Source organism: Pagrus major, chromosome 17 (assembly GCF_040436345.1).
Source record: "Pagrus major chromosome 17, Pma_NU_1.0".
NCBI classification, from domain to species: Eukaryota; Metazoa; Chordata; class Actinopteri; order Spariformes; family Sparidae; genus Pagrus; species Pagrus major.
In genome coordinates, this window is record NC_133231.1 from 22418886 (window position 1) to 22443126 (window position 24241).

The 24241-nt window shown below is 40.1% G+C and overlaps 3 protein-coding genes and 1 non-coding gene across 5 annotated transcripts; 2 read left to right on the forward strand and 2 right to left on the reverse strand.

Moving 5' to 3' along the window:
* Positions 1-454: 454 nt before the first annotated feature.
* Positions 455-9740, forward strand: cyp4t8 (cytochrome P450, family 4, subfamily T, polypeptide 8). The gene is made up of 12 exons (XM_073486112.1): positions 455-698; positions 2226-2370; positions 2567-2611; positions 2708-2835; positions 3043-3167; positions 3304-3458; positions 3652-3758; positions 5553-5743; positions 5867-6000; positions 6492-6556; positions 6834-6916; positions 8183-9740. The coding sequence occupies exons 1-12, from the start codon at positions 507-509 to the stop codon at positions 8358-8360; spliced, it is 1548 nt and encodes a 515-aa protein (XP_073342213.1). The 5' UTR covers positions 455-506; the 3' UTR covers positions 8361-9740.
* Positions 9390-14412, reverse strand: ppp1r8b (protein phosphatase 1, regulatory subunit 8b). 2 transcript variants are annotated; one of them, XM_073486113.1, is made up of 7 exons: positions 14336-14412; positions 13736-13796; positions 13220-13373; positions 12173-12390; positions 11697-11841; positions 11400-11464; positions 9390-11113 (listed from the first exon to the last, which is right to left on the reverse strand). In XM_073486113.1, the coding sequence occupies exons 1-7, from the start codon at positions 14386-14388 to the stop codon at positions 10760-10762; spliced, it is 1050 nt and encodes a 349-aa protein (XP_073342214.1). In that variant the 5' UTR covers positions 14389-14412; the 3' UTR covers positions 9390-10759. The 2 variants fall into 2 exon arrangements, with proteins under 2 accessions (XP_073342214.1, XP_073342215.1); XM_073486114.1 differs by lacking the exon at positions 14336-14412 and adding an exon at positions 13876-13948 and having other exon boundaries at positions 10676-11113.
* Positions 13452-13616, reverse strand: LOC141012694 (small Cajal body-specific RNA 1). The gene has a single exon (XR_012180398.1).
* Positions 14413-17581: 3169 nt separating the features above from the next.
* themis2 (thymocyte selection associated family member 2) lies at positions 17582-24233 on the forward strand. The gene is given in 6 exon segments (XM_073484961.1): positions 17582-17688; positions 18126-18266; positions 18353-18778; positions 20645-21852; positions 22096-22213; positions 22604-24233. Coding segments are annotated over 6 exon segments (2112 nt in total). The 5' UTR covers positions 17582-17585; the 3' UTR covers positions 22720-24233.
* The last annotated feature ends 8 nt before the right edge of the window (positions 24234-24241 follow it).

Sequence of the window (24241 nt, forward strand, 5' to 3'; positions counted from 1 at the left end):
GTTTGTGCTCACTCCTGTGTACGCTCTGTAATGTAGTATACTGCTCACTCATCTGAGATCAGCTGTAAATCATGTGATGAGAGCAAAATCACACACATACTTATATAGACATAGTAAATAAATTGTCATTTTTACAACACATACTGTATATTTCTAATGTATTTTTTAAAAAACAACATTTTAAATGAATATTCTCAATTATAATTTTATGGTAATTAAAAAAAATGTCATATCCAGGACTTTACACTTTAAATGTCACATCCTGGCTGCCTGTTGATTGTAAGAAAAAAATAATTAATTAATTAATAATACCTCTTTAATCCACTTCACCGCCTTCTTGTTTGATTGACAACATCACAATAACAATGGCGGTGGGCGGTGATGCTCCGCCCACCTCCGATTACGTCATTCCCGACCGGGGCTCTCGACTACATGAGAGTTTGTGCTGCGTCGCGCTGCTGCAGGTACCCTCTCGCCATCTCCTCCAGCCGAGTCACACTCAGGACATGGAGTTCACCGAAGCTCTCGTGAAACTTCAGCCGTGCTTGCCTCGCATGCATCACTTGTTTGCGCTACTTTGTGTCGTTGCCGTCGTCTATAAATTGACCATCTTGCTCGCCAGACAGAGGGACGCGATCCGCAATTATGCATGTTTTCCGGGACCACCTTCACACTGGCTGTTTGGACATGTTTTTGAGGTAATTCATTCTCTAGCGACCAGCAACATAGCAGCAAGCAAACACAAGCCTGTGCAAACACAGTGTGCATGACTCGTAGTTAGGATGAAATGCACGAGTGTAACGACCTATTATGCAACTTTATAAAGGGTTTACAAGTTGTAATAAGCCTTTAAAAGTATGTATTGAATGATTTATAGCTTTCCAGTAACGGATTTCCAGACACTAGTTTATTTGGCTGCTTTCTGAAGAGCCACTCTGCTTTATCAGTTTTTTTTTAAATAACAGGCTACTTATAGATTTTTATTCAAGTACAGTTTCAAATGCAAGACCTCAAATTGTAATTGTGTTTACATTGTGGTTTTGCTACTTTTACTTAAGTCATAACAATACTAATGACTAAAAGTCATTCTTGAGTAAAAGTAAAGATATCGTGTTAAAATATTACCTTGGTAAAAGTGAAAGTCACCCATATGAGTTAGAGGTGTGAATCTTCACTGGCCTCACGATTTGATTCGATTGCAAAACGATTCTCGATGCATCTCACTGTATCTCACTGTATGGCATCCTCAATTATCTAAATTACTGCACGTGGCTCCTTTTTAAATTCCCCTTTTTATTCAGAAAGTCCTTCCAATAATCACACGACAACTATCTACAACATAAAAGCTGCATCTTTTCAATATCTGTACCTCAGTACTTAAACGTTACAAAAGCAAAACATTTATCCATCTGCAGTGCCTTTCACATTTGTTGTAATCCACAATAATATTGTTTTCACATGGCGGCTTTGAGATAAGGCATTTATTGACTCTGCTGCACACACCTTTCTTAGAGTTGGGCGTCAAAGTTGACAGCGCCTCACCAGATCTTGGCTGATTAGCTGAGCTTGCTGTTATTATTTGTGGCTGCAGACGTGAGCTTCAGGTGAAAATGGCTAATGTGATTAATAATTGTTAATAAAACCAAAAACGTACATAGGTGGAATGCGGAGGATGAGTTTAGGAGTCCCACAGCTCGAGGAGTGAAGCTGCTGGGCTGGCAGCAGATACTTCTGTATCTGTTGTCAGACGACAGCAGGGCGAATAGGCTGTGTCTGGGGTGGCTGTTGTCTTTTAGCATCATTTGGGCTCTGTGCAAACATCTCACTTCACCGATATCACTGATGCTCAGTAGATGGGTGCCATGAGTTTTAAGGCAGTTTTAATCACCTGCTGCAGAGCCTTCCTGTCCTGAACCGTGCACAAACATCATTGTTTGTAACGCAGCCGATAATGATGGTGTCATCTTTATACTTAATCATAGACTTCTCTCGATGTCTGGGAGTGCAGTCATGGGTCTACCTTGTAAACAGGAGTGGACTGAGCACACAGCCCTGGGGGGGCTCCAGTGTTGAGCACTAACTTAGAGGAGGTGTGACTGCCAATTAAAATTGTCTGGGGTGAATTTGAGTGAACTTGAGTAAATGTACTTATTAGAGTTACAAAGCATGCAGACAACAGGATTGACAGGTTTTTGTCAAACTTCTTGTTTTAATTTTTCTTTCAGTTTAAACAAGATGGGACAGACCTGGATACGTTAGTGAAATGGGCAGAGCATTACCCTTATGCTTTCCCATTATGGTTTGGTCCCTTTGTCTGTATCCTCAACATTCACCATCCAGATTATGCGAAAACCATACTGGCATCAACAGGTGTGTGAGCGAATATTTTTATCTTTACTGAAATTATACACCATTGATGTACTACAGTTAATTCAGTGCTTTATATTGTCCATCCTGTTTTTTTTCTCTATGTTTATCTATCTGTCTGGCTGTCTCATGGGCCTATTTACTTCATTTTTACAGCTAAAAAATAAATGTAACACATTTTTTGTTTCTTTCCTTACAGAGCCCAAAGATGATCTTGCGTATAGGTTTATTGAGTCTTGGATTGGTAAGACTGCTTTCCCATTCTTCTAGAGCATATTGGCTTATTGCATAGTTGGTTAGCTGCTTTACCCGAACACATACGGTCTGTGTGTGTATTCAGGGGAAGGCTTACTGGTGTCGAAAGGTCAGAAATGGTTTCGTCACAGAAGGCTCTTGACCCCAGGTTTCCATTATGATGTTTTGAAACCATACATAAAACTGATGTCCGATTCTACAAAAACTATGTTGGTATGTTAATTACAGTTTGAATGTGAAAATCATAATTTATAATAAGAAAATAAAGACCATGATGTTGATGTTAAAGTTAAAAAAAATCTTGGTTTAGGTTCTTCCAGATGACATATTTAGTGTCAGAGTTGGTCGAAGTAATGAGTGCATTGGAGTTTTTTTCCATCTCCTGCTGAGAAGTCACATCTGTTCCTTTACTGTTGCCAGGACAAATGGGAGAGTTATGCAAACATGAACAAGTCCTTTGAGTTGTTTGAACACGTGAGCCTTATGACACTGGACAGCATCTTGAAGTGTGCTTTCAGCCACAACAGCAACTGCCAGACCGAGAGGTGAGTCCACACATGCAAACATGTCCCCACCATTCACAATTTAGGTTCTGTACGTTCTCAGTTGCGTACCGCTTCAGCTGTGTGAATAATAAGCAGAGAAGACGTAGTTATTAATTTTCCTACGTTCTCATTTCAGTGGAACAAATGCATACATCAAAGCAGTGTATGAGCTCAGTAATCTGATCAACTTGCGGTTCAGGACGTTTCCATACCACAGTGACCTCATTTTCTACCTCAGCCCACATGGCTACAGATACAGAAAAGCATGCTGGGTGGCTCACAATCATACAAGTAAGATCTGAACACACTTCGATTAATGGCAGTCTTAAACAGTTGCTAAACTACCTTTCACAGTAGATTTGATCAATTTGCAAAAGCCCACCCACGCACTGAGCTTTTGGTATATATGGTCGATATCTTACATGTTGCTGTATAGAAGGAGTTAGTCTACAAAAATACTCATTCATTATCTTGTCTTTTTTAGGGGAAGTCATAAGAAAGAGGAAAGAAGCACTAAAGGAAGAAAAGGAGCTGGACCGCATACAGGCAAAGAGAAACTTGGACTTCCTGGACATTCTTCTCTTGGCAAGAGTATGTGGTTAAAAACATCACACTGACATATAAGACAGTAGGGATAACCACACAAAAATGTATAATAATACAGAAGAAAGAAGAAGAAATATTTGTAAAAAAAAAAAAAAAAAGAATATAGCAATTAAAAATCACAAAGATAAACAGTAAAAAATAATAATAAAGCTTGTATTAGAGATTTGGCATAATGTGCAAATATGCGTAGGTGGCAAAATTCCAGTGCAAAAGGAAACAAAGAAGGCTGTCTCATGTCCAGCATATCAATTGCTAGTTATACAAAGGCAACACTCAGGATTTTTTCCTCCTATGAGGAAGCAGCAATATAGGATAATGCTGCTTACTGCAAACATCCCTGAGCTGTCCCAGCCTGACCGACCTCAACATTCTTGCTGGCAGCCTGGGGTTAGCCTGTCCATGTTCATATTTTCTTACCAGATGTTAAGGTAAGACAGCGTTATCAAATGTTAATTAAGAAAGGTCAATTTAGCAGGGCAAACAAGAAGATAGTGAGCAGTGCTCTTAGGTATGAGATGTTGAACATTAATATAGCAGCAAACAGTTATTTTCTATGTAAATATACAGTATAGTAGAGTAATGGCATCCTCAACTTAAACATCCACTTCAACTTCATTTGTCCCTGAAGGGCAATTGGTTTTGCAGCAAGACTTCAAACAGGTCATACATAAAGAAAATACAAAAACTCTCCAGGCAGGGCTGGGACCGTGAAAGTTTCAGCCTTGTTCCTATGCCTATGTGTGTTGTAATCTGACCCCTATTTTTTTTAGTAGCCAGGCTGGCCGTGCGTGCATGATAGTGCATGTGCATGTGCATGTTTATGCTATGGCGTAACAAAACAATACCATAATTTTGTCCCATGGTTAAAAACAAAATGCCCCCAATATGCTTTGCCAGCTTTTACTACACTTTAGACTTTACCGTGGCGGCATGCCCAAGTAAAGTCTATGTGTGAGAAACACGGTGCATGTACGTGAGAGAGGTGTGTAGAAAATCAATATGTGGTGGCCAATGATGTTGTGGCAGGCTGCTACAAATAAATGGGAAACTCTGTGAGTCCCTCTCTATCCTCTTTGTGTGTGTTTCAACCCGGCGGCCGGGTAGGAAACTTAATATTCGAGCTAAACAGTACACTAAAACAGGTTTCTGAATACTTTTGGGAAGACAAAAAGGCTACGTACCGCCCAATTTTACAGTTTGATCTGACTTTTCTGAGCAGTTTCTGTTCAGATGACGCTTTCTTCTTTTTTTTTTCGTTCCATCCTGTTCAGAACGCTGACCATTACCATGTGCCCATCTAAACATTTGCAAAACTAACTAATTTCAGTCAACAATTGTTAATGTAAATAGTCTCAGTAAGACAGAATAGGCTACCCAGTAACTCCTCTGTAACTCTGTAACTGTTAATGAATCTCGTCAGTCAAAACACGAGTGCCTGATTTCATAATTAGTCCCAGTTTCTTCCTTATCTCAGTTCCTTTGTCTCTGCCGCTCCACTTTTGACCCAGTGAAGTATTAGACAGTCTGGGTTATCTATGAGACGTCCAAAACGCAATATAAACCTGACAGCTATTGTCTTTATTGTATATTTTATGCTCTTTTATTATGGTTCATAGTTAGGCACAGTACTAAGTGCTCTACAAATAAAATAGACCGTAACTTTTTCTGCTAGTTGTAGTTGTTGTCATAGTAGTCATACTTGTAGGAGTAGTGGCACTTTAGCAATCAGTTATTTATTTCTTGTTTGTTTTTATATTTTTGTCTTAATCTCACTTTCAGGATGAGAAGGAGCAGGGTCTCTCAGATGAAGATATACGAGCAGAGGTGGACACCTTCATGTTTGAGGGCCATGACACCACGGCCAGTGGCCTCTCTTTCATCCTCTACAGTCTGGCCTGCCACCCAGAACACCAGAAGATGTGCAGGGAAGAGATCATGCAAGCCTTGGAAGGCAAGGACACCATGGAGTGGTAGGCTTACATGTTGAAAACATTGCTATTTGCAATGCAAGTCAGTCACAACAGCTTGTTTAGGCCATCACTGTGTTGTTTAGAATATCAAGAACTAACACAAAGTGTCTGTCTTATTTTAAGGGAGGACCTAAGTAAAATTCCATACACTACAATGTGCATAAAAGAATCACTCCGTCTTTACCCACCTGTGCCAGGAATGAACAGAAAAATCACCAAACCCATTACTTTTTTTGATGGAAGGACTTTGCCACCAGGTTTGTTGTTAATGTGTTTTGTGTTGCATGCATAATATTTTTTTACCCTAGCGGTAAAAGATAAAATATTAACTTTTGTCTCAATTGGTTTCCCGCAATCGACCTATGGCCTTAGTTTTTGTTTAACAATGTCAGCCTTGCACAACATGCAACATATAATTCATCTTTAACCTACATGTTTCTGTTTCCCTGCGAAAAGCTTTAAGGTTGTTAAAAACCATTTTATTGCACATTGTCTGATAGTGTCACAAAGAGTATATTCTGTATCGCTAGTTTAACTCAACTCTTACATTCAGTTGTTAGATTGTTAGATTTGCATCCAAGGCTCCATTTTTATGGCTGCCACATTATGAGCAAAATGAAGATAATCCAGATGTCTTCTGCATCATTTCACACACATTTTCCCAAAGTTGTGTGGGTTGGATGAATTGGATGAAAGTCTCTGTGCGATCCTAAACTTAAATGCACTTTTTTTTTTTTTTTTTTTGTAGGATGTTTTATTGGAACAAGTGTGTATGCGGTTCACAGGAATGCAGCAGTATGGGAGAACCCTGATGTAAGTCAAGATGTCATTCTGAGCAAATCTTCCTGAAGTGAAAGCTCAGCTGTGCCCACTCACTGCATGGTGTACGTTATAAACAGAAACAGCGATCAAAGTAAAAGTATGATCCCTCTTTGATGAGCCTGCCCAGCACCTTTTATGTAAAATGTGTCAACTAATAGAAGTGACATAGTCATTAAATTGGTGCATGATTAAATAATTAAACGTAGCATGTCCTGGTTGGCTAGAGCCACACTGGTATAAGTGTTTTTTCCATTTTGTCTCAACATAGGTCTTTGACCCACTGCGTTTCCTGCCAGAGAATGCTTCCAAGAGGTCACCTCACGCCTTTGTGCCCTTCTCTGCTGGGCCAAGGTCTGTACACACCTGATACCTTGTGACCCAGCTCACTAAACACTAGAGGAGGTTCTCAGTTTACAGCTACTCGCTGACTATTCACTTAACTAACAATATTTTACAGCATGTGAATGTTTAACCTGGCACCAGTGCCTTTTTTCACCATATAATTTGTATAATCCATATAATCTGTTTTATTAGGGATTAGAGTAAACATGAGATGTTTAGGATTGGTCCAATTTAAAACACACACCCCCCAGAAATGAATACTTGTTTTTGTCCTTTTGTAGGACATCAGGCTTAAAGGTGCTCAAATCAACTTTTCTTACAAATAGCACCTTTAATATATGACTATGTTAATTATCCATCCAGTGTGAATCTTGTCAGTGAATGCACAGAACAAACTGGAGCCTACAGACAGAACCAGACATAATATTAAATTGAGCTCCCAAACTGTAAATTTTTGAATTTTAGTAAACAGCTGTTAGTCAGTTCAACACAGTGTGTCTGTCTCTCCTCATGACTCAGTTTTAGTTATCACGCATGGTTGTTAATTTACCTAGGGACGATATCTAAGTGCTGTTTTGCAAAGAGGATAATTAATTAGATAGTATCATTCAAGCTTTCGTGACAAAATGGAAAACATTTGATATCCCCATACGGATTTAACAAAAGAGAAAAGACACGTACAGAGTTTAATTGAAGACATAAAAAAACACTTTATAATACAATAACACTGCTGTAAGAACTAATTTGATTTTATTGCACATTCATTGTGTACCTTTTATCAAAATTTACTGTAGGGCTATTGCCCAGGGATCAAAGTTCTCAGTTGACAAATTTATGTCAAATGGTTGCCAGAGCCATGTATGAAATTAGTGTGCATCTGAAAAAAAGCGAGGTGCGGATGTTTTGGGACTTAGGAATCACACTACCAGGTGATATGTGCTCACCTCCATGCCGATGAAAAGTAGGGTGACGTTTCAAAGTGCACCAAAAATTTCTGGAGCTTCACAGCAATACAGCATTCTCCTAAACAACTGAAAGAGATGGGGGCTAGTTTTAAAATTTCACAAAAAGCAACCCAAAAAATTATAAAATGGCTTCCCTAACAATGCAGAAATATATAGCAATAATTAACATGTATTTTTGTCCACTGTATTCTAATATTATGTCAATTCTGGTACTGATTGAGAGTTGCTGTCCTCGTATGTTTTAATTTATAATCATTTAATGTATCATAATCCTCATAATGTTGCTAATTCATATGGTTTCCTTCCTCAGAAACTGCATTGGCCAGAATTTTGCCATGAATGAGTTAAAAGTGGCGACTGCCCTGACACTGAAGAAATATGAGCTGATAGAGGACTCCACTTTCAAACCCAAGATCATTCCTAGACTGGTACTGCGCTCACTCAATGGCATCTGCATCAAGATCAAATCTGTAGAGCCAGACATGTAAAGGGAAATCTACAGGAAATGCTGCAAACCTGGAAAATCTATCAGTAAAGGGAAAATTTAGGTACTTTCATTGATAATATTTTACGCTGATATAGAATCAGAAATACTGACGAATTGTTTCATTTTATATTGAGTGACTAGCTGAAAAATAAGTTGGATTTGTATTTTAAGATCATTTTCTCACATTTAAAGGGTTTGAATGGAACATTTTTGCACTTTATACTGTATGTGAAAAAGGAATTAGACATATAACGTGGTAGGACAATTGCACCGAATCTGTTTGTAATGAATAAGAAATGTTAGGAAAAAAAAAAAAAATCCTGTGTTCATTTGTCAATGAATCATCAAATATAATGTTTTCAGTTGTCCTCATTTCTGAGCATGTTTATGGAGGCTGTGAGAAATATTGACAAAGGGGCCGCCCACTGTGTGAAAAGCCACGTTGACCTACAATGTCTGTTTGTCTGTATCAGATGGACTCATTTACAACTAGGAAAGAGACACCCGGTCAATGTTCACCTCCTGAAAAGTCACTGGAGTGTGCAGTTTATATATATTTGGATTACAGGCAGTTAAATGGTAACTCTGCCAATTTTACACATTAAGTGTGTTGACAGAGCTTGTGAATAATTCCCGCTGTTTAAAAGTAGTACACAGTCTTTTGTGGATCCAGAGAAAGCTGCATGTCATTTGATAGAATGCTTCTAGTCAGTGGTTAATTGTGGTTAATGTAGGCACCAAGTTTTGAAAAGAGGTCCACTGGTTGAGCACTGCACTCCTGTTGGACTCACTATGGACAGTTTGAAACCAAAGGATCACCTTTTTGTTCCACACATTCTCCTTCCTTTTCAAAACCAGATGCCTACAAGACCCACAATGCAACTCAGCCACAAAAGGCTTTAAACTACATTTTTCACATATGCAGTAGTACTCCCCAAGACCTGTAAACACACTTAAATGTGATAATATCACAGCAGGGGCATTACAACGTCATTTAATTCCATGTGAAAGAACTGCACAAAGTTATGAGTCAAAAGTAATTCATTTTTTATTTACAGTCATATGATTACAAAATACCACACGGCCACATTGACAAAAGTCACCAGCTCATTTTGTAAAAGTTTAACACCTCGTCTGTGTTTGATTTCGAAGCCAGATTACACTCTGTATCAACCAATTAGAAGTTACACCAGTTCATTCTCGTTTGACCCAGCTTATCATGTTTTTCTGCTTCTGTGCAAAGCCACAGTTCCTATGTCTGAAGTCGGTCTGGGGCAAACAAAATCTAAACAATATACTGTACTGTAGAAACTTCACTGTACTATGTTGCATGTAAAAAATGTTAACAAGCTACATAACCATTAAAACATACTGAACCAAACCTTTGTTTTTACAAATGTTTTATTTTGTAGCAAAGTTAGTATTTCTTACTGTGTTGCCATTCCAGTTCTGCCATATTGTGTCTATAACTTAACAGTCCAATTCATTTCCAACATAGAAAACTGTAAAATGGCCAACCATTAAAATTCAATATACTGGGAGAATGCCAAAAGACATATATGATAAACACAGTTTGGACAGAGAAAATGGCTTTTATTTGCAGGAGAATCCAAATGAATAACTGCAGCACCACTTTCATGGGATGCCACAAACAGATTAGTGCAACAGGCCATAAAAAAATGGTACCTGCGAGTCTGCAGCCAAACCTCAATGACAACTCTCCGACCTTTGTGCACAAGTCACCATCTAGTGGCCTGTGGGTAGTACAAGACACTTCAGTTGATGTTATATTGGTCTAACCAACGCAATAGAAATGTTTCAGTGAGTAAAACACTTGATCACATTATATCAATAGGTTTTCAAAATAAAAAGCAGCCCTGTGTTTTTATAGAAACTGACCTCATGTCTGGATTCTCTGACTTCTCACAGTAAAATATTTTGTATAAAAGTAATTGTTTTGCCATCTGTTTAACAGCTTTATCAGATTACTAAAGGAGTGAAAAAAAAAAAGTTCAAACATGTTTAGTAGTAAAAAAAAAAAAAAAGAAAAAAAATCAAACCTTACATCCAACACATCAAAAACATAACTCAATGACCCATCATATCCACGTAGCCTGCCACTGTGAGGCTCAAATGCTCACTGCCAAGTCTTCACTGGTATTTTTGTTTGCAGTCGACGAGATTCTGCTCTCTTCTGGCTGACTTATCAACTGCTGCTTGGTTACAGAGATGATATCTTGCAACAGACCACAGGGAAATTGTGTGGGGCCTTATCGTGATGACAGTGAGTATCGCAACAAATAAAAAATAAAATGAGAAGTGAATAACTCCACATCTGCCAGGTCACAGTCCCTGATGTATCTGCTGGTAACCTGAGTGTCAGCAGTTTTACGAAACCGATCAGATGAGTAGTGAAGGGGTGGGTTTCTTGCCCGGCCAAGCTTCTTTGGCGTACTTCTTTTTGCGTGGCTCGTTGTGGGTCTCTGGTAGATAGGGGGCCGTGACAGGGGTGGGGTTGAGGGTGACAGGGGGCTGGGGAGCCTCCGGGGCCAGGTCCACCTCTGGTGCTGGATTGGGGAAAGGCAGAGGGAGCCCTCCCTGCATAGCAGCACCTCCTGGTGCTCCTGTCGGCTGGTTCTCATGACTGGTGGGTGGCAAGTCCCCATAGAGACCGCTGCTCAAGCTGTAGCCGTGCATGCGTTTCGATGTCAGGTCGTCAAGACCCAAAGTGTTTTGGCCCTCTGATCTGCGTTTCTGCAGCAGGGATGACAGAGTATTAACTTCACGTCATACATTTAACCGCTGACGTTACACCTTCACTACCTCTGCATATCAAACACCTAACCCACTATTAATTAACAAAGTGCTATACAACACTGTATGAGTACACTTCTTGTTTTTGATTATTCTGAGAATACAGTGAGCCACACAGGACCAGTTATTACTTTGCTTAAACGTGGCACTGTGACCAAACTGCTCCACACACAGTAATACTTGTGAAATAAATTGGACATTTTTAAAAGAAAAGACCAGCGCTTACCTTGATGGGGATAACAGCAGTCTGCACCATATTTCTAAAGCGTCCCACTGAAGGGTCTATATCCTCTGCAAGTATTTAAAATTCAAGTGTTATTGCTGAGTGCAGGTAATATCCTTCACAGTTACATGCAGTGACACTTAAGAATATTGTAATTTACAAGTGAACCACTTACAAATGACATCAATCTACCACAAAAAATACCTTGGTTTGGCATAGTCAGTCAAAACAACAGAGTTATTTTACAGTATGGGTGTTTCTTTGTGTTTTCTGTAACACTGCCTTGACTTTGGTTTGTACCTGGGTTAATGATGGAGTCCTCTTCATTGAAGGTAACCCTAGAGTTCCTCCGTTTCCTCTTAGGCCTCTGGATTTCCAGGTTGCCCTCCTCAATGGTGAGAAGGGAGATGCGCTTGTTGTGAGCTGTGTTGAACTCTGTCAGGTTCTGGCAGGATGCAGACAAAAGAAAAATATGTTAAATGTGGTTGCAATGATATGAAGATATTATTACTTTACAACGCAATAATATACCAGAATGAGCAGGAGAATAGCAGGTCATAAAACTGAAGAAAAAGTTAACACAACTACTTGTTAATTAATAGGCATAAAATAGGTTATATAATCACTAGATCTAATATTAAAGTTATGTTCCTCAAAACTTGACAGTGCATTTCTTGCATTGCGATCTATGATCTGTGCGGGTTAAACAAAATATTAAACTACAAAAACATATCTATAAAAACAACTATAAGAAGTTATCAAGAAACTAAATAAACCTCGAGCTCTGTCTCTTCCTCTGGAAGCCCAAGCAGTCCTTTCAGCTCCTCGTCGTCTCCCGTCTTACTGTCTCCTGTGCCAGCGGTGCCTTGAGTTTGCGGTTTCTCTCTGATGGTGTAGGTTCGCGTCGAAGCCCCAAATGATATTGTAGAGTCTATGGGAACCTGTTGAGGCTTGTGTGCCTCCAGACGGATGTGTCCGAGGAAAGTACCGTGTGCTAAAACAATGACAATCAAATGAGGTTTGCACGTGTTGGGACAGGTTGTCTTTTGTTTTTCCATGTTACATTGTTAGGGAACTGAATCAAATGTGATTCAGTCCTGGCGGCAATGCATGTGGTGCTGTAACACTCAGCGAACCTATCAAAGCATACATAAAGAGTAAGTGATTCCACTTGCTATTATTACTGTAAATTAACTTTATTAATACTAACTTCTGTATGTGGTTTATCATTTTATTTCCATTGATATTATTTGTAGCTTACAGTGTTATCTGAAGCTTGTTACTACGAAGAGGGCTGTGGGTGACCTAATATCATTCTGTCGTAACCAGAATAAACGGTTGAAGCCAATACTGGCAGTTTGTGCCTCATATATCACACCACACCCAAGAGCACACAACTGCTACAAAAGCTCATTTTGATAAGTTAATGTTAGTAAAATCTTAATGTTTCCACGTGATAACACAGAGTCAGTGTGCAGAAACTAAGAGAAAAAAGGCCGGGAGAAAAATTAGTATCTGGGCTGCAACTTACAATTGCTTTCACTATTGATTAATCTGCAAATTATTTCCTCAATGAATTGAAAAATAACTCAAACGATTTACAGACTACGAAGTTAATTTTTTGGTTGATTGACTAATCAAACAACTAATCATTTTGGGTTATCGAGATTGTGTACTGCCTGTTCATATTGTGACCAGAACACATGATTCTTTGCAGATCTGTTTTATTTGTTTTCAGCCCTCAACATGTGTGTCAACCCTTTGCAGTCATTGGTTTTAAATATAAAATGAGTATGCAGGTGTGATTGTGAGTGATGTCTTACTGCTGTTGAGGTCTATGAGAAAGACCCTTTTTAGATGTTTGTGGTAGACCAGGGCAGCGTGGACGCGTGAGCATGACTGATGGTCGATGGTGAAGTCACACCAGTCGGGGTTCCTCCCGAACAGGTAGTACTTCTTTTCATCTATGATCAGTTTCTAAAGGGAGAGACAGTTTCAGTGAATCGTGATGATTAAAGCAACTGGTGAAAAAGGTATGTAAACAGTCCGCAATGCCTCTGTGCCCCTGAGCCATAACTCAACAGTGTTGCTTCCCACTGAAAAGCTTAAATCTCAGGGCTGATGCTGCTCTCGCACCGTTTGAAGCCATGCAGCCATAGAAAATCCCAGTGTGCAAGACATCTGGGACGAAGTAGACTGTCAGGCTCGTATCTGGTGCATTCGACTCACTTACATCCCACAATAGTACCCAGTACATGTTTCAACACGAGTATACAGTAACGTTACGGTGATGGCAAGGCCACCATGTCCTTAAGTAACATCTCCGAGCTTTCAGTTACCTCCATCAGTTTGTCTCCCTTCATCACGTCTAGATGGAGCCCCGGGGGCGGCTTGCCTGCCCTGAAAGAAAACAGTTTTGTGACGTTGTAAATATTTACACAGTCTACATTTCGAGCATTCATGCAAACGTTATCATTACCATTGAAGAATGAATATGCTTGCTTTGTTTCTCTGGTAGTGCTGAGTGAGTTATTCATAAAACAAGTGCTGCTTGGACGCACCTCTACAGTAAGCAAATGGAAACGTTTACTTCAGTCGTCAAGAGCGATGCTTTTACAAATAAAGACAAAGGCTAGACATGTTCAAACAGCTTATCTACATCACTGAATGCCTGCTCTTCATAAGCGGCACTCTTGAAATTAAATACGTGACGAAGCTTCTGGAAAAAACGAGCATAACACCCCACGGGCGTCTGTGAATGGCAACGTTAACGGGTTAGCGTTAGCATGCTAGCTCGTTGCTAACGTTAGCTACAGTAACTGTACGTTTCTCTCCGAGTAAAGGCGATTATATAAATGGATGAATGTCGCTTTGCTTATTTGCATCTGGCATTGCATTACAAACACACGGTTACAACTCTAACATGTGCATTTTCTCACCATGATGGACAATCAAAAGGAGGTGGACTCTCTTTGCTTATTTTAGTCGCCATCTTGCCTCATCTTCTGGAAGCCGCGCTGCACGTCGGGTAAGCGTCACCTTGGGTTTGTGGGAGTTGTAGTCTTACGAGTCTCACACGTTAGGTACATCAGAATTAGACCCTCCAAATGAAGGTAGTAAAATCTATTATGTCACTAACGTTGACTGAAATAGTGTAAACTTATCATGCTCTCATTTTGCTCAACATGAACCAACTTACAGCGAACAAGAGCAACTTTGAGCTCCCTGAAAGACCACAAGGTGTCCTCAGATCCCACATATCTGACCCAAATGTACTGTGATTAGGGCGAAATTGCAAACTTAGTGTGCACATGGTGTGTGACGATACCTTTCTGCCTTATACTTACACTCATGCAACTAATTTTTGAGGTATGAAAGTAATTTTAATGATCTGCTGTATTTTTTTACCTTTCAATGACTTTAAATCTGCCTAGTTTTGATATTCATTTTGTTTACTACAATTTAATATCTTCGTCAAATGTTACCTTCAGTGTTTCAAGCCAGCAGGGTAACTTCAAATCAAATCAAATCAATTTTATTTAAATAGCCCAAAATCACAATCACATTGCCTCAGTGGGCTTTACGATCCGTGCAGTGAACGACATCCTCTGTCCTAAGACCCTCGATTTCAGTCGGGAAAACTTGCCATGTTAAAAAAAATAAACATTTAACAGAGGGGGAAAAAAAGATGGAAGAAATCTCATGATGATTGCGGGCATGCAATAGATGTTGCATGCACAGAACAGAACAACAAAATCACAGTTTACGAATTTAATTGATAGAATGTCTGATAAAAGTAAATTATACCAAATATGTGTGAATAGTATGGATCCAGGAGGACGACTGGGCAGGTTGAGGCATCACATACGTATATAACATCTATGTACCCTTGTTATGATGTGTTACACTTGGTATAATCCAGTGGTTAAATCTTTTGCTTCTCAGTCTGGGGAGCAGGGTTCACATCCCACCAAGAGAATTCATCATCCTTTTAAAACTTTCATCAGGGTCTAAACTTTACATGCTGCCATTCTGGCTAAAATTCTGCATATTTTCAACTGTTATTTTCTTATTTGTAATGGGCCCTTGCAGCCTATAGTATCAAAACCCAGTCAACTTCAGAGGAAGTTGCATTTAATCTGATAAATTATATTTAGTGGTAACTCAGTGGCTCCGTTGCATTGTGGTTAATGTAGCTGCTTCGTTCTGAAAAGGAAGAATAGGTGGAACAAAGAAGATAATATCTCTGATTATTTGTTTCTAAACTGTCCATAATGAGTCCAACAGTGCAATGCTACATCAGTGGACTGCTTTTCAAAAGCGGGTGCCTACATTACCCACAAAGCAACTTGGCCCCTTGAGCGGCATTACTGGAGTTAGTTTATCAGATTACACTCTGCATCTTCTGGAGCCACAAAAGACTTTAACTTTAAAAACTTTTTTTTTCACGCATGCAGTAGTCCTCCCCAAGACCTGTAAACACACTTCAATGTGTAGAATTGGTGCAGGACTGTTTAAAGCCATTTAATTTGTACACATTTTAAACAATGCACCAATCAGAAATGATACAGAACCAAGAAACTCGAGAATGGTCCAAGAAAAGGGTCTGTGATGATCCCTCTTTGCCTGCAATACATTGTTTTAACTATATCTACACTCTTGGGAGTTTATAGTTGTCCTTGGTATTTATAAAAAGGTATTATAGGTGTTGTTACAATCCCCTGCACAGACTTCTTGTGACTCTAACGTTTCTTGTAGACATATTTGATGACTGTTAACAAGTAGAACACAGATATATGTTACCTACATACAAATTGTATCTGAACAGTTCGCATGACAACAAAACCAATATCGGTAAAATCACCCCCGGTCTCTCCCTATTTACATTAGCATTTGTTCTCTTTGTTTTTTTTGGCAGGTGAGTGAACCAAATCCACCAGCCACTTGCATATTTTACCAGTATTTGGTTGGTGGCTGGTGTTAATTTTGTCAAAAAGTGGTTTTGAAATGTATCGTATTTGTGTTATTGTGGAGAGCTAAGAACCATAACAACGCAGGTTTTAAGGGGGTTATATTTGTTGCGAGGGCTTTGCACCAACTGAGGTGCAAAGAAAAGCAGATTTTTACGCTTTCTCGTCATGAGTCAACGTGTTTTGTCAAGGCAGAATCTAATGCCTTCGTCACCTAGTTGGATCGTGGAAAGGCTGGGGGGGACCAAGTTGAGCTTTTAGGCTGTCGCAGGGCTCATTTGGAAAGTTTTGTGGTTTTGTCAGAAGCTGAGGGGCTGCCTTGTCATGTCACAGAGGTGGGAGGATGCTTCATTTATTTGACAGTGCAGATCAGCAGAAGGAAGTGAGGGTGCTGTCTCTTTATACCATGCGTGTGAGAGAAAAGAGGGTAAACGCCCTGTAGGAAGAGTGTGTCATGGGGTATGTAGGCCCCTGGGATCAGGATATGTTTGGAGAGAAGGTTCGTACAGCGACTAAAGAGGAAGAGCTGAGGGAACCCTTTCCTTTAGGCCAAAAATGTTTGTCCTTCCTGTCAAGTATCAAACATTATTGTGATTGTTTGGCTGTGTGACAGGCTGGGGGATATATTATATTCAGAGCTGTGTCATCTTTCTACACAGTTATTATGTGACACAAAAACTTTGTGCTTGGAAGACCAAAGAAGACCAAGTTGTCCACCTACACGACGTGCAAAAACAAGACTAGGGCCTTTTGGATCTTTCAGACTTTGTAACATTTTTGCAAGATAATTGATTTTGTCCCTTTGAGAGAGGAGTATGTAATCCCTCAGGAATGTTGTGTGCACAATGTCAATATTTTCACTTCCCACACTGACTCACGCACACACACGTGCAAAATGTGACACATTTCCTTATAAAGGCATATATCTAAGTGTCTTGATCTATTTCTTGGAGTTAATGCAAATCAAGAGTTTATGATGCAATCATTTAACAGAATCGTTGCGCAGACATTTTCATTTTTACAACTTCACAGTACAATATCCAGCCTTAAGTCGTATCGCTGGGCCTCCGTCTGTGAATGCAAGCATTGTGCAAACAACTCCTGCGACTTCCTCATTCAGTTTTGTGGTTTCTGACTGACAAAGCATCCCCCATTTATGCTGCTCTTGTCATTTGCTGTCTGCCTTCATTTTTGATCGCAGCTCACTGAGGCAGCAGCGATGGCAGGCGTGACCGCTTTGCCGCTTCAACAGTTCATTGCATCGTTGGACGACACTTGTCTGCCTAAAATTCTACAAGTTTGCTCTGGAGTGTACTTCCAAGGTAGGCCTTTATTACTTGATTCATTGTGAACTGAGATTGTGAGTGTAGATGAGGATAGAGCTGAAGTGATTCGAGGTTATCTGAAGAGGTTACGTGTCTGGATGTCTGTATTGTTTCTGTATCTAGCGCATACATTTATATCTATAAAGTATACATGTTTTCTTGTTTTCCAGTACATAAGTGAAGATTGTGTCCCAGTTATACAGATCCTTACATGTCTAGGTTTCTGTATAAATCCCAAATCACATGTTATTGTGGCCAATTAAGACTGTAATTAGAAGTATTTTGTATTTGAGTATGTAAGATTGTGTTCTAGTTAAGAGAAACAAGAACTAATGTGATTTATGCTCGATATATTCGATCATTGCTGAATGTTGATCTTGTTGTTTTGTTCCTTCTTTACTCAGTACACTTTATTTTATTACTTTCTCTTTCAGGCTCAATATACGAAATATCTTGAAGTGAAGTGTGCTTCTCTACTGGCGATCTCATAAAGGTCACTGGCCTTGAGCTGCTGTCAGTTTGCTGTGAAGACTTGAGCAACAATGAGCAGTTTGAGCTGCCTATCAACCACACAGGTCGGTCTGAGCTGTAGACAAGAATCTGATGAGAACAGCTGAGTTTGTCTCGTAGCTGACCACTGAAATTTGTTGCTGTCTCTCAGGTTTGTTCAAGGTTGTTCCGGATGAGATGCCGTTCAGCACAGTCGAGGAGATGATGAGCATGAGGCCTGTGGGCCTGGAGTCCTGCCTTCCCTTCACTTTCACCAGCCGCTCCAAGATGACCTTTGACAATGTCACACTGGGGGCCGGGAGAGCTTTGACAGTGCTCTCCATAGAGCGGCGAGAGGGTGAGGAGGATCGGTTGCGCTGCCACATTCAAGGACAACAGGAAGTCTCTGCTGAAGTGTGTATCCCATTTTCTACACGCGGGGACTTCATTGAGTGTGAGAGCAAGGAGTGCTTCACGCTGCAGGAGATTATGTCCTCTCCCTGCCTGCGCAGTCGAAGGTTTCGCTTCGAAAACACCACCAAGTCTCAGCGTCCCCTTGACCTCAGTCCAATACACCAGGTCCACGCCGTCATGAACTGTGAGCAAAACCTACTTTTAAAATTTTATTAAAAGAGATTTTTAAGTTATCTGCATCTTACATATATAATGGTTATTCTTCTTACATATTAACACACATTTAACAATTAGATTACCCTATAATTTGTGTGTAAATGACCAGGGAATTTAGCTTTTGATCTACTCAAGTACTGCTCTTCAATTTTTAAGTACTTGTACTTAAAGGATAAGTTCACCCAAGTTTCATAGTCCACAAAACATCTCTGGAGCGACAAATGTCTCATACAGCTCGCCCACCGTAATCCAGAAACTCAGAGATCCTCATTGATAAAAAAAGAAGAAGTTATTAACACCCCTGATGAGAAGGTTGTGCACCCACTTGACGTGGTGCACGCTACAGTGAAGATTTTGGCTTACAAAAGGGTGTAAATAAAGTTTTTTTAAATCAATTTGGGATCTTGCTTTCAGTGACATGGAGCCATTTTTGAGTGTTTTTCTTTTTAAACAAGTCCCCATCTGCTTCAGTTGTTTAGGAGAATGCTGCAACACTGTTTTGCTGTGCAGCTCCAGAAATGTTTTGTGGACTATGAAACTTCACCAGACTTTCCACTGGTATGGGGGTGAATAGTGTGAAAAAGTGTTTCCCTTTTATGCTTTTTTTAAAATATACATACGTCACTACAATTGAGTGGCAAACATTGAATGTTAACCACTTTTATTTCCCAGTGAAGAGTTATTATGTGTGTGCAGATTAAGATTCTACATGATGATTTGTTACAGATTAAAGGGGCACTATGTCGTTTTTGGAGAAGAAACTCAGAATTTTAATATTTAAAATATTAATGAGGTAATAATATGAACTCGGAGATATTTATTTCCTTCCATAAGTGAATAAACAAGCTGTTCTCAGAGGAAAATAAGGTCCCCAGAACACTGTTTGAAGCTAGAAAGTCAATGCTGATCTCTCTCTTCTGATTAACGTTCCTTCACAAAAACTACAAAGTGCTCCTTTAAATTACCCAGCGTTAAATGAATATCAATGCATCAGCAGTACAGTGGTTCTCAAACTGGGGGCACACCAGTGGCATAGAGGCAGCGCAGAGGAGCTTTACCAGAAACTACTTTTCACAGAACTGTAATGTTCCTTTAACATGTTGATGTTGAAGTGATAAGGGGGCTGTTTTTACATGTCAGTTCTGCGCAGACCATGCATTCATTATTGCCTTCGGTCCATGTTGATGTGTCAAAGTGCAAGGAGCAAAAAATAAACTGATGTGCTGCCGCAGAGCTTTCGAAAAATGGTGGCTGAAATAAAATGCTGTAAGTACTCGACCAATCAGAAATGTTCAGGGCTGTGAGCCCCACCCCCAGACTTCTTGTAATTTTGGAGCGGGGACTTTTTAAGAGTAAATTAATGACCCGGGACTTAATTTAGACCCTGGTTCCTGCAGTTGAAATGCTCTGAGAAATTCCAAAAATTGACACAAAGTGGAAAACGGGACTGTTATTGATGATTGAGAAAGTTTGTGGGGTGGGGGGCATGAACTGTTTTGGCTCCTGAAGGTGAGCGTGCCAGAAAAGGTTTGAGAACCACTAATATAGTGTCATTTAACACTCACAGGGACCATTTTTCTGCATAAGTACTTTTACTTCTGAGTAAAATACAGGTACACTTTGATGATGATAATATCGCTGTTTGTTTTTCTTGAATAAGATTTTAAATGCAGGAGTATTTTTACATTATTTTTTGTATTGATTTTTATTTTATTTTATTTTTTACTGGTTATACACTTTTGAACATCTGGCAAGGGTTCTCATTTTTCAGTTTATTTCATTAAAGTGCCTCTACTCCACTTTCTAACATAATTTCTCTCATGTTTTTGTACAGTGAGGAAGAATGTAATGAAGTTTCCGTCCAGCTTAGAGATGGATGTGGTGGATGTCACCGAGCTCTGTCAGGACGTGAAATTCGTGACCCCGCTCAGTCTGCCAGAGGTCCTCTCCCAGCCAGATGAATCCTTCCCTGCAGTGGTGAATATACTGGAAGGCCCGGACACTCGCTCTCTGTTCAAGTGCAGCTGGCTGCCAGAACTTAGCAAGAGCAGCCACCTGGTTTTCCACAGGACAGGAACCTCCGCCATGGTTTTATTATCCAGCTTGAAGAGCAGAAAGGCGCAGCAGTACTTCCTGGTTTCTCACCAATACGGTGGACGATTCCGGAGGCGGCCAAGAGAGTTTAATTCAGTGTACGAGCTCTATGTGGCGTCAATGCAGGCGCCAGGTCTGAAGGTCAGTGTGACAAGGAACTGTGAGGAAGTTGAGGAGGAGGGCCTGCCTGGCCTCAGCGTGGGGGACCAGCTGGAGGTTGTTCGCTGCGATAGGATCGAGTTGCCTTGTGAAAGCGACACTGCACAGAAGCAGTCCGTCGAGGCTCTTTTGTGTCATCGTCTCCAAGACCCGGATGATGGGGATGATGATGATGATGATGACGAAGAGGAGGTCAAGCAGGAGGAGGAGAAACAGGAAGTTTTTCTGCCTCTGTACATGCCGGGTCACTTTGTGGAGGTGCTGAAAGATAACAAGAAGTACAGACTCAGGGACTTGGGGAAGGACTTAAGTTTGCCGCTGGATGTAAAAGTGGTGAGCCGTGATACAGAAGTGGAGACTGATCCACTGGCTGGGTTTGCGTGTCTCAGAATAGAGGCGGCTATGTTAGAGCCCATCATCCAGGCAAGCTTTCCACACAGGCCAGACCACTGTTTCGAGATCCCAACCCAGTGGCTTTCTATGTCTGTTGCTTTCACGACGGACCCCCCGCCATGGCCCAGTGGTCAACCACCTAAGTGCCATGTGGACAGAGTTACTGAAGTGACTGACACGTTCTTTTACGAGTTCCGCAAACAGGAGTGCTCAGATGCAGCTCCTCCACCTCGGCCACCAAAGCGAAATCTGTCGTCTTCAGTGTCTTGCAAAAAATCCTCGTCAAAAGCCTCAAAGAAATCATCCAAACATCGGCCTGACAAGAGCACCCTGAGCAAAAAGTTCGCTGATCTGACTCTAAATAGCAAAAAAAGGCCTCCAGCTCCTCCACCTCCAGTAAGTATGGCTTTTTCAGCACGTATTATATTCCCCAGAGCTACTGTGGTTCAACTCTAACATGTATTCTCATCATGAGTTTGTTAAAAGTGTGACTGCATTTTCGCACAATGTCACTTTAAGGAAATCACAAACCGGTTAGAAGTATTGAAGTATGCAAAAACAAGATGTTTCCTCTTTTTATTGTGGTGGAAATGTCAGTCATAGAACTGAATGTTTCTTCCTGTTCATCTTATCATGCAGGCTATTCTAGATGATCAGCCTCCGCCACTTGTACCCCGAAAGCACTCAGCGGGCGAAGCGACGTCAGGCAAGGCCCTGCCAAACACTTACGTGAAAATGGAGGAGTCAAAGAGAAAAGGTGAGGCTCTCTCTGTGGACTTTCCTGTTTCCTGCCCTGCCTATAGCACTCAGTACCAAGCCCATTTGTACCACTTCCTGTTTAAAATAGTTAATCAAAAAAAGGCTAAGTAACTTATTAAAAACTGGGGCACTCTAGTTTTGCCACTCAAGCAGGAGCAAATAGGGCATTTTTTGGACTATTTTCAGTTGTGGATTAATACACATTTGGTGCTTAAGTAAAAAATACTTTACCGTTTTTTTGAGTCAATCCTAAACACACACTGTCCTGGTGCTATAAATACTTACTTAAGTGTTAAATGTTCTTATTTTGTGAGGGTTTTTTTTAAATAAAATGGTAAAAAAAAAAGAGAACATTTCTAATTAACAAACCGAACCCTTCTTCTTTCAGCAGTGCCGCCGCGTGAAGTTGAGGCAGATGTGGACAGCGACCACGACTATGAGACCGTGGACGAGACTTTGCTGACAATGATGAAGACAGCACAAGAGAATGTCATGTACTACTGAAACTGATGTTCTACTGCAGCAACAAAATATCACACACGTGCGGTGGGAGCTGAGTTCACAGTTTGCAGTTTTTAAGCTCCGCCATCTTGAATGTTGTGCCAGTGTACCCAGGCATACTCTTGTATTGTGAGACATCCTGCATTTCTCGTTCAAACTTGTGGTTTTAATTTAACGCTGAAAATAAACTGGGTCAACATAAGGTTAGATATTTAAGTCAGATATGAAATTATTCAACTATAAATTCCGACAATATATTGTATTGCAAATATATAAGGCTCTTTGAAGATTTACAGCTTTTGCTCAGTGGTGACACAGTACAGAAGTGCGTTTTGATAAATCTGTCGCCTTGTTTTTATCAAACGCTCTACCGGCATGCACATGTACACTGTGGCAAAAGCGCGGGGATGACATCATCCTTCATCACCCATCAGACACCACTGCTTCTCATGTGGTCAGCGAAACTCCCCTTTCTAAGACCACTTTACTCTCTCCGAGACTGCATCCTCAAACTTTTATTGAACACATACTACCCTTGTAGTATGTGTTGTTGTAGTATTTGTTGAAATATGACAGTACCTATATACTTTTTGTTCAAACTCGTCAGCAAATAGTTGATCCAAACTTATGGTGGTTTTGGGGGCTTTAGTTTGTAGTTTTCCATATTATACCATTATATTGTGCAATTACAGTATGTAGCCTAATATGACACAGTAAACAGCCTTAAAAAGGACAAGTGCACATTTATAAGCTTTGCAAGGGTAATAATGGATTGTATTTGATTGTACAGACGTGTAATGTATGACAAACTTTTATAGCATATATGCAAACTCTAAACAAATGAGCTAAAACTAGTCTTTACTGGCACACAAGTCTAAACCACAAAGATGACAAAATGGCCACTGTGGCTTCTCGCGTGGCCAAGAATTACTTATGCTACCGTGCTACTTATGCTAGCAGAAGCAGAACTTCTTCCAGCTGTCGCAGCAAACTGATGATCTGAGAGTACGAAAAGGTGCTAAACATTGTGTCAAACTATAAATACACATTCAGTTTATTTGTCATTGAATTAGTGGACTACTTTGCAATCGAGTACTTTGTATTGACATTTTCTCGTAGAAATGCATCTTTTCTTTTCTAAGAATGTGTAAGTTAATTGTGTACCATGTCCATTTCTTTTAAGGTTGTAACCATTATCTCAATCACAAACATACTGCAAGTCATTTTGCCTTGTAATGGCTTTTGTACTAAATATATTAATATTTTGTTAATAGCTTTTTACTATGTCAATTACTGGGACCCTATAGGCAGATTTGTTGTGTTGCTCGCATTTCTGCATCACGCCCACTCAACTGTGTTTGCAACAGATAGACACAGTCAAGCGAAGACAAACATCTAATGTGACCCTGAATGAGAAGATGCTAAATTCAGTTTGTGGCATCTAGCAGCTTAAGGTGCGAAGACACATGTACATTAAGTATTTCTGAACTTAACTCGTAATAAATGTGCATAGATTACTTGTTCG

Excerpts from the sequence above, each read along its gene's own strand:
- cyp4t8 (XM_073486112.1), top strand. The coding sequence starts at position 507 with ATGGAGTTCACCGAAGCTCTCGTGAAACTTCAGCCGTGCTTGCCTCGC. Across the intron at positions 2,371-2,566 it reads AACCATACTGGCATCAACAG|AGCCCAAAGATGATCTTGCG; the intron begins GTGTGTGAGCGA and ends CTTTCCTTACAG. Across the intron at positions 2,836-3,042 it reads ATTCTACAAAAACTATGTTG|GACAAATGGGAGAGTTATGC; the intron begins GTATGTTAATTA and ends TACTGTTGCCAG.
- ppp1r8b (XM_073486113.1), bottom strand. The coding sequence starts at position 14,388 with ATGGCGACTAAAATAAGCAAAGAGAGTCCACCTCCTTTTGATTGTCCA. Across the intron at positions 13,374-13,735 it reads AGGGAGACAAACTGATGGAG|AAACTGATCATAGATGAAAA; the intron begins GTAACTGAAAGC and ends CTCTCCCTTTAG. Across the intron at positions 11,842-12,172 it reads AGGAAGAGACAGAGCTCGAG|AACCTGACAGAGTTCAACAC; the intron begins GTTTATTTAGTT and ends GCATCCTGCCAG.